The sequence below is a fragment of the Monopterus albus genome, unplaced genomic scaffold, assembly GCF_001952655.1.
Source record: "Monopterus albus unplaced genomic scaffold, M_albus_1.0 scaffold184.1, whole genome shotgun sequence".
Lineage (NCBI taxonomy): Eukaryota > Metazoa > Chordata > Actinopteri > Synbranchiformes > Synbranchidae > Monopterus > Monopterus albus.
Genome location: NW_018128064.1, coordinates 224,394 through 234,310, shown reverse-complemented (window position 1 = coordinate 234,310; position 9,917 = coordinate 224,394). Strand labels below are relative to the sequence as shown.

Here is a 9,917-nt window from a genome sequence, read left to right as displayed (position 1 = left end):
TGTATCGGATCGGATTATACGCCCCTCTCTTTGCGATATCCGATCCACAGATTTTGGCCAATATCGGACTAATATCGATACTTAATATCGGATCGGCCCACCCCTAGTACATACCAACAAGATTTGCATTAGTTAAATATAGTACATAATTAAAAATGTCTTGTTCAGGTAAAATACAATAAACAGGATGAGAAGTACTCATTCGGCTGTTATTTCACTGTCATTTGGTCTAGTTTTAGTATATTGCTGCTGCACTTGACTTGAGATGGGCTCATTTCCATTGGTAAAATCTTACCTCCTTTCTCCTCAGTTCCGTGCCCTCCGTCTGCCGTGCGTTTCCGGCTGCAGAATATCAGTCAGGATTACTGGGTGATGACGACCTGGGACAGCGTTAACTGCTCTGATGTTGAGTACCTGATGGAGATAAGTGGTCAAATCCAGAACAACCCAGAGGCCCTGATACATTTCTCTTCTTACTGGGTACCCAGGAGATACTTTGAGGTGCCGTTACCTTGCAGCACAGCTTTTAACCTCACAGTATGTGCCCGAAACTCAGCCGGAGTCAGCAAGCCTTCTAGTACCTTAACTGGATTTACAGGTAACTTAACATTTTACTCAGACAGAATAGAGTTTTTGTGACTGTTATGTAAAAATCAAGTTTTTTTTTGTTTTTTTTTTTAGCTATTTTTTAATTTACAACCAGTATATAACATTTTAAAATGGTTTAATTCTATAGTGTATAATGGTTGCACAAAGCTTATAAATGCTAATTCAATTAACGTGTTACATCTAGCACTTCCAGACTATCTGTTAACGGCATCTTCACTGTTTCCCTCCCAGCGCCCTGTGCTCCACAGAATGTGCAATACAGTGGTAACGGTCTGTCTGCTGTGCTGTCCTGGAACCCATCAGTGTTTGCCAGTAGCTACACTGTTTACGGTGTATTAGGAGGTGGGCGCGTTTTACTTTGCAACACCACCGGGTTCTCATGCACAGTGACCTACTATACCTATTACAGTGCCATTGAAGTGACAGCCAGCAATGCTGTGGGAGAGAGCAGCCCTAACCAAATTATTACAGGTCAGTCACCCGGCTCAGCAAAACCTCATCTCACGATTTTGTTCAATATTCAGTGAAGCTAGAAGCTGCCAGCTGACCATTACCTCAAGTTCCACTCCTCTTAGTTACTGTTGCTACACCTGTCAAGCTTTCACTTTGTGCATGCCATATATGCAGTTTACAGCAACCAATGCAATAGATTTGCCATTGAATTTCTAGCTAATTTTTCAAGTAATGACTCTTGGATTTCAGCCAGAAGCATACTTCCTCATTTCTAGGCAGCTACCAGTGATTTGGTGGCTGAAGTGACAGCTGTCACTGTAAGATTATGTCAGCAGTATCTTGTGTTGGAAATGCTGACTTTTCAATGCTTCTATCTGGACAAAAATGTAAAATCAAACATTTGTTATAAATCTGTTCACATACAGTAGATGTAGACAGGAAAGAGGGGTATATTTTCAAACAATGTGTGCATTTTCATATAGTATGTTACTTTTTATGTTACCTGTGAAAAAGGTCTGAGGATGACAACTAGGACTGTATTTAGCAAATGTAAGGCAACCTCAGGTTATGTTGATGGGGAGTAAACTTCTAATGCAGAGCCACTAACTTAATCTCTGATAGCATCCAGAACTGGTTTCCACAACCTCAATGCTGTATCTCATTTCATCTCTATATACTTGAGCCATTTTGAAATTCCAGTTTCAGGCATTTGTAACGTGTTTATTGTCCTCCTCAGGTCCAGTGGGTACTCGCAGAAGAAGAGATTTAGTTGAAAGTACAGGTATGTGTTCTTACGTATTGTAGTAACCAGTCATAAAGCAAAGTTCATCATAGTGATAAACCTGGCCTATAAAACACCTGTTATCACCCATCTCTCTCTTGCTCAGGTCTTGAAATCCCAGTGGTGCAGAATTTAACAGCAAGTGGAGTTGCCTTGTATGTGAAGTGGACAGCAGTTAAGAATGCAACCCTGTACATGGTTGTCATTAAGGATGAACAGGAAGCGCACCCGGCTATAGAGATAATAGTGCAAGGTGTTTTTTATATTGCGAATGAGCTGAAGTCCTGGACCACCTACTGTGTCACGCTCGCAGCCAGCAACAACAACAGCCAAAGCGACTACTCCATGCCACAGTGTGCAACCACTGGAGCCTCCAAATGAAATACCGCATGTCAGCTTACATTAAACTAGATTCAGTAGAAATATGATCTGTCTTCTCCACTTTTTAGCATCCATAAAAAAATTGTTACCAGTTCAGTCTCTAAAGAACCTTTGGTGCAAAACTGTAAAGCTGTAACAGAACTGTTGTTTGAGTATGTCTTACATGTCCAAAATAAATTATGCTCAAAATTAATGAGAACAGTTAAGAGTTGAATGCTTATGAATATACGTTAGCAATAACAGACAGTGTTTAGTACATTATAACAGCATGTGGCATTATAGCTGTCTAAGTACTATTGAAATTGTATTTATCAAAAATTGTTCTGTTTTTGAGATACCTTAGATTCTCTGCATAATTGTTAGACTAAAAAGTGGTGTAAACAAATAAATATAATTTATCAGGCAATTTTTTTAAACCATGCAGTATATTTTCTATGGCTTCTCATTTTATGAACATTTCATGCATATCTTTTAACAATCCCAGAAATGAAGGAATAAAAGAGTCTGAACATTAATAAAACATCCCTCTGTATAAATATTAGTTAAATCTTCCATTTAAAAAAAACCCTCAAGGTTGTGTGTGTTTAAGATTTGTTTATTTATCTATGGCTACAAATAATGATCACTTTCATTATTGATTAATCTAGCAATTTTCTTGATTAGTTGTTTGGTAAAGAACATTTTTGATCAAAAGACTATGAAACTGGTTCAAAAACCTAGTTCTTTAAAACGGACAATATTTAATGTGGCAGAGGATAAGAAAAATTTTCAGATTATATGACATGGACTACAGAGTCGACATTTAAAGGATGTGAACACTCTAAAATTATATTTCATGCACCATTTAATCTTAGGCACAAAATGAATATACCATTTATGCACAAAAAAGTCATCATCAAAGGGTTTCAGGTTCTGACAGTGTTCCTTTAAAGGAGCTCTCCACAGTCTGGACGTACTTCACCAAGCTTGTATTGTACCCCTGACTCAGTCAATTACAGTTTTGCAGTAAAACATATGAATTTAAAAAACATTAGAATTACTGTATGAGTCTCACAATTTGCATTATTTTATTTTTCACAGAGCTGAGTTATTTGAATACATTTTGTAATTGGAATTAGTTTTGTGCACTATTTTAATTGTCTTCCTTACTCAGAATTTGAAGGTCCTTAGATATGAAGTCCAAAATATGTTATGGAAGTGAGAACAAATTATTTTTCTTCATGACACCCAGGCTAAAGTCTATACTTTAACCTTGCAGTCTCCTGATAAAAAATATAACAAAAGTTTTTCAGCATCATATTTTCCTTGGCCACCTAGAATAAACCTGAGATTTTGTTTATCGTGACACTGACTAATGTTGCAATATTAACTCTTAAGATTTAAAAAACACTAATACAAGTATTACATACATTGAAAGAATACCTGCATGTTCAGTACATTTTCTAAACCAAGGTAGATGAAACCCCATCAGATTCACTGGTATGGATTGTTTCAAAGGTTTTGTGCTTAAATTCAGGATATATTTCTTCTTGCTATCCAATCCCCATATACGTCCGTGTTAAATTGCTCAACTTTACAGCAGAAAGAAACGTGTTTAATGCCTGGTACAAAACGGTTTTGGTGTCTATAGCTAGATTTCCTTTCCATGACAATTGTACGGGGGACGAATCTTTTTATAACTCGCCCTATATCGAGACTAAAGGTAACGCATTTAATTAAGAGCGTGGCCACCTCGAGTGACAGGCGGGAGGGTTCATGAGCTTCAAAACTGCTCCTCAGAAAACCAATAGGTGACGTCACGATGGGTTTGTCTATCTTTTATGTACAGTGATTGTTACTTACTGTACAGAAGCTGTGGTTAATGTTCTTTTATTGCTTTTATTTGTTTTGAACCTGGACCTTGAGTCTGTAATAAAGTGTCATTCTTTCATTCAATGTGTAATTGTTAGGTTAGGATTTGTGAAGCTAACTTACCAATAAAGAAGCAGCAGTGTAAAAAATAATATTGGTCACCTCATACTAACTACTTGCTCACAATTTATTAATAATAATAATAATAATAATAATAATAATAATAATAATAATAAGGACGCCCATACGCAATAACAACAGCGCCCTCTGGAGGCCGGTAAGCGCGCGCAGTGGGTGTTTTCTGATTAAACACAGATGGAGCCACTTTTCAGTCCTGCGCTTTACAGGCAAAGACATCAATTTGTCATCGATTTTGTCAAGCGGAACAAACCCAGAAAGGTAGCTAACGTCTTACTGAGAATCCGATTTACTTCAAATACTTTTGCGATAAAGCTGGACTTTTCGTTTGAGCTACTGAAGTCATTGTAAGTTTACCTAACCTTTTCAGCTAGCGTTAGCTAATGAGACACCCGCACTTTTAACGTGAGCTAACAGCTAACACAAATTAAAAGTGAAGTTTTTAGCATCAGCTGTTTATGAGGTTTTGCATTCATTGCCATGTCGATCTTTAGTTTAGAACTGTTTTGTTAAATGTAGCCAAAAGGTCACTTCTCTGGCTAACTAAATATTTGACACACTTTCTTCGTTTTCTCCTTAGGTGGTGGACTTGGGCTGTGGCGAGTGCAGCCTCCTGAAATGGCTCCGGTTTCACCGTGAAATTGAACATCTAGTTGGAGTGGACGTCAACGGTACCAGAGTAAAGAAAAACATGTATGTAAAGCTAAAAATGAAAGGTACAGCTGTAAATACTTTGGCCACATATGGCTGGGCACATTCTTCAGATATTTAGCAGTAAATATTTAATTGCCCTGTGGCGGAGGCACATTATGAAGAGGTACTATTTTCTGACATGCCAGAGTACAAATAGATCGAATGACAAGCGTTTTTGCAGCCCTAGATGTATGGATGGATGAACAGAAAGTAGTCAAACTGATGTTCATTGTAAGGCAAAACTATTAAGTCCATCATACAAACATTTGGGCATCCTGGATAATTTGCATATTTTTTTGATTGAAGTGAAACAAGCAAATACAACCCCTGCATTAAAAACTCCCCTTTTGTCAAATGTTATTTTGAATAGAAGATTTGAAAATAATAAACAGTCACCATGGCATGCTCATTTCCAGCCATTTAATGTTTAATCTTGGGTACCTCTAGATTAGCTTCACGCCCTTCATAACTCCAAATAGTCTGTAATTATTTCAGAATGATAAAACCAGAGAGCCACTTTCTAAAAATGAGAGGATCGTTTCTGAACACGTACAACTCCTGCTGCCAGTGTTGTTGCATGTGGACAGCACAACAAACCCCAACAGCATTAATTAATTTCAATTTCTCCTCCATAGACAGGTAAACAATGGCATACGTACTGATGAAAAGATATGTGTGACACACTAAACAAAGCGGGCAATTGATAAACCACATATTTTAACTGGCATAGTGGAGACAGTAACTTCTCCAGCCTCATAACAATTTTCTCTAAAGTTACACTCCCTTTCAAGTAGCTCCAAGGTCGATAACCTCAGGCCCTGCATTGTCTCCACATCCTTTGGTCAGAATGCAGCAGCAGCAGGAGGTAAAATATATATAGAAAAACCATGTGCAGCCTACAAATCCTGCTTTTACAATGGTGCAGGTTTTAATCCGTAAACAATCTGGAAGCAAGCACAACATGGTGCAGACACAGTAAATAGGAAATGAATACAGTTACCGCAGAGACAGGAAACAGCAGGAACCACTGCCTTGACATGTGGTGTGCTTACTTTCTTTCCACCTCTGGGTAACTGACTCATAATTCAAGTGTTCATTCCTGAACTGAAAACCCCAGGTTCTCCTCATTTCACTTTGAACAAACTCCATGTTTTCACTTATCCTTCTTTCTAGTATACCCCCAAGGGTGATTGGGCCAATTAATTGCTTGTTTATAAATCAAGGCTTTAAAGTTGGTTTAACTTTTACACTGTGATTATTTGTAACTTATTAGGGTGAAGATACCTCAAAATCCACCCACCAGCTGCTTCAAGAAATACACTGAGGCTTTGAGAATTGCCCTTGCACCCCGTTGACTTAAATGTCGATGGTATTCTGTAGGTTCATCTTAAACGTGCTGCGTGTACAAGACAGGAATGACTCTGAACTAATCTGGATTGGATTGCCTTCTAGATGTATTGTCTTCAAAGTTAGCTGAGTTTAGCTTAGTCTGGACTAGTGTGCCCCATGTGAAGCCTGCGCACAAGTGTGTATGCCCTAAAGATTGACTGATATAAAAACACCCAAATTAAATATTCAAAATGTTTAATGCGTAACAATTTTATGGTTCTTTCTCCAAAAAAAAGTAGATGTAAATCCATTCTTGAAAATCTAGAGACAATAACGTGTAGACGCTACTTCTTTCAGGCTTGGACTAGCTCCTTTATCAGCCGAATATCTACAGCCAAGTTATCACCAGCTGTGTGTCGAGTTGTACCAGGGCTCAGTCACACAAAAAGACGCCCGCCTCAGAGGATTTGATCTGGTGACCAGTATCGAGCTGTAAGTGGCTGTTCATGTAATGTTATGGCTCAGTGTCTCTCTGCTATTGTTTACCCGTGTGTCGTCCCTGAATGTCTCCAGCATCGAGCACCTCACTCTTGCTGATGTGCAGCGCTTCTCTGAGGTGGTGTTTGGTTACATGACTCCAGTGGCTGTTATCGTCAGCACCCCAAACTTTGAGTTCAACCCCCTTCTACCTGGATTGATCTCAAGATTCAGGCACAGTGACCACAAGTTTGAGTGGACCAGAGCAGAGTTCAGATCCTGGTACAGTTTGTAGTTTTTAAAGATCCATTTTCATGATGGTGGTCAACACAGAGTGGAGTGTTGTGATGAAGATGACAGGAAATGTAAATGGATAAAATGTACCAAAAATACATTAGTGCTGTTAAATATTCCTTTATGAACAACTTCATGAACAGTGATTTGAATTGAATTTTGTTAAAACTACATCCCTCCACAGGGCTCAGAAGGTGTGTTTGGACTTTGGTTATGAGGTGGAGCTCACAGGTGTTGGACAGGCACCATCAGGCCAGCAGGAGCGAGTTGGCTTCTGCTCTCAGATCGGTGTGTTTCACCGGCTCGGGGCGAAAGACGGCAGCAACGTTCTGTTTGCTGATGATGCAGATGATGTATCCTCATACACACTGGTGAGCAGGTTTATTTTGTAGACCAGAAGTTGGTCCTCAAATGAGTCGGGCCTCGTAATAGCCCAGCACTCAAGACACATAACTGCAGGTGCTTTCTATTTGGCTATCATGGCTTCCTGTCTTCCTCATGTCACCTCTTTCTCACATCTTACCTCCTCCCCATAGTGAGAGAGAGAGAGAGAGAGAGAGAGCGAATGTAAGAATTGTATTTGCCACATGGGACGTCCTCGCTTACTCCAGTGGCACATTAAGGTGATGACAGTCACTGCAGCATCAGTGTGACTAAAAAACAACTGACAGTTTGTTGATTGTTTCGCCCGATGCCGGCTGGGATTGGCTCCAGCCCCCTGCGACCCCGTTCTGGACTAAGCGGTGTAGAAAATGAGAGTTTGTCGATTGCAGAAAAACACAGCAGACGTGAGGTATTAAAGCAGCATTAAGTCATATTTACACTTCATTGTAGCAAAGGTAGATGTTGACACCTGTGCCGCAGTGGCCTTTAATGACAAACTTTAACTCGAATTATAAAGATAAGAATGTAGACAGGCAGAAGAGAGATCTCGCATGCAGGAAATGAAATTCTAGGTCTAGATCAGCATCAGTACAGTACCTTAGATTTTCAGACCACTGGGAACTTTGGGTCACAACAACTATCACATCTCACACGGGAGAAGTTCCCGTGATTGTTGTTTCATCTCCTGTCTCGTGTGTGTTTCTGTGTCAGCTGTATAGTGTTAACTACCCCAGCCTGCGTGACAACAACATCTTGCAGAGGGTCCTGCTAAGCGAGGTGTTGTGCTGGGCTGAAAAACTAAAGAGTAGATGGATCCAGGAGGAAACTGGTGAGAGGGATGACAAGGAGGGAGGAGGGGCGGCGTGTCTCTCACAGCAGCACAGGGAGACGGAGAAAAGGCAGACAGGTGAACATCCCAACACTTCACCTCTGCATGTTTGGTTTGGTAATCTGGCTTAGAAAGCAGGAAAAAAAGAGACCAGACATATTTTAAAAATGTGAAAGTCACAGAGGTTATTTTCTTAGATGGTATGGTGTGAACCCAGGGTTTCTCCAGAATACTCGTTTTGTTTGTTTACAGTAAAAGTTTTAGGCACTAAAAGTAACGATGCTTTCAAAAGTAAAGCCATGAATAGTTTTATTTTTCAAGTAACCTCATACAGAATGCATTAAAGGTAAGAAAATGAAATCAGTAATTGGTGCACAGTGATTTTGGGACCGATCAGACACAGCCCTCATGTATTGTATCATGGATAAGAATCTAAACATGTAAAGTGCCTAAAACGTTAGCGTGTTCCTGTATCTAATGTGTGCTTGGCTAATTAAAAACATACCAAACCTCACAACAGTATGTGGAGCAGAAATGAAGAGTCCAGTGGAGCAGTGTTGGAGAGCTGCATCAGAATATGAGCAGGAAGAGGTGCCCGGGACAAATGGCCAAGAACAAAAGGTGTCTGCTACGCAGCACAGGTGTGTTTCCTCCAGCGAGAGGTGGAGGAGCTGTATCGGCACAGCAAGTCAGATGTGACATGTCCAAGCTCCTTACTGGTTGTGAAGATACTGACTTCTCTTATTGTACGAGTTTACTTCAAGTATTAAAATATCACAACAAGCAAAGACCACACATTATTAGTCTAATACAGGTTCACACATACAGCATATAATTTCTCAGTTTTATATATGTGTACACAATTATTATGTTGCTGCCAGTTTAATAGACTGCCCAAACTGAATCTCACATTTCTTTTATTGATCTGATACATTGTCTGAATATGTGCTGGTAGGTGTGTGTCTGTACCCTTGGCTGAGCTGTGGTCCTGCAGTCCAAAAATCAGTACCCTGAGTGGAAGTCTGAGTAATCTCAGATGCCTACTGATGAACAACCCCAGAGTCAAACTGAGCCAGGATGGCTGGGCTGTGCTTGTAGATTACCAGGACCAAGGTATTAACATTTGATTGGTTTCAGATTTTTCCTAAATGTTAAAATGTTTTAGAAAACATTTAGAAGGGGAACAAAGTATTGAGTAAAATGTGACTGTTATTATGCAAGTTACGCTTCTAGGGGTGTGTATATTTCCTCATGTTTAGTGATGGTGCACAGTTTTGAGAGCAGTGGTATCACAGGAAGACTGTATTGATACTTTGCTTGAGCATGGCAAAAATTGTAAATACTGTACTGTCAGTAGTTTTTAATATGGAATATATATATTTTTTTTATTTAACCATAGATTAGTCTCTCTGTGTCCTGGTCAAGATGGGCAGCAGTAACAGTGAATCAGACAAACGGCTAAATATACTAGATATCATAAAGATGTGCTTGTCCACCAGCCACAAGCAGAGCTGTGGCCCTCTGGTAAACGGTGGCCAATTTATATAATGTAACATTTTAAAGACTAAAAAATATCAGCAATTACCAGAAGGAGATGATATATATTGTATTATGGTGTCAGGCTTAATCTGTGTAAACTGCAGTACTAAGGTCTGTCCAGCAGATGTCTACACATTGGCTCCATAGTGGTTCCGCAGC

At 39.6% G+C, this 9,917-nt stretch overlaps 2 protein-coding genes across 4 annotated transcripts in view; both read left to right on the top strand.

Annotated features, from left to right (window-relative positions):
* fndc7b (fibronectin type III domain containing 7b) overlaps window positions 1-2,624 on the top strand; it is a 39,063-nt gene extending 36,439 nt beyond the window's left edge. The window contains exons 21-24 of the mRNA XM_020617039.1: window positions 311-598; window positions 841-1,080; window positions 1,799-1,843; window positions 1,950-2,624. Coding sequence (XP_020472695.1) covers window positions 311-598; window positions 841-1,080; window positions 1,799-1,843; window positions 1,950-2,224 — 848 coding nt within the window. The 3' untranslated portion in view covers window positions 2,225-2,624. The remainder of the gene's footprint in view (window positions 1-310; window positions 599-840; window positions 1,081-1,798; window positions 1,844-1,949) is intronic.
* A 1,724-nt stretch (window positions 2,625-4,348) lies between these two features.
* Window positions 4,349-9,917, top strand: part of henmt1 (HEN methyltransferase 1) — a 6,079-nt gene continuing 510 nt past the window's right edge. Inside the window, exons 1-8 of one of the 3 annotated variants that reach the window (XM_020617086.1) lie at window positions 4,349-4,474; window positions 4,794-4,906; window positions 6,593-6,727; window positions 6,809-6,994; window positions 7,191-7,377; window positions 8,102-8,297; window positions 8,740-8,860; window positions 9,175-9,332. In XM_020617086.1, the coding sequence (XP_020472742.1) occupies window positions 4,391-4,474; window positions 4,794-4,906; window positions 6,593-6,727; window positions 6,809-6,994; window positions 7,191-7,377; window positions 8,102-8,297; window positions 8,740-8,860; window positions 9,175-9,332 (1,180 nt within the window). In that variant the 5' untranslated portion in view covers window positions 4,349-4,390. Of the gene's footprint in view, window positions 4,561-4,793; window positions 4,907-6,592; window positions 6,728-6,808; window positions 6,995-7,190; window positions 7,378-8,101; window positions 8,298-8,736; window positions 8,861-9,174; window positions 9,333-9,917 lie in introns of all 3 variants that reach the window. The other 2 variants (XM_020617085.1, XM_020617088.1) reach the window with 2 other exon arrangements.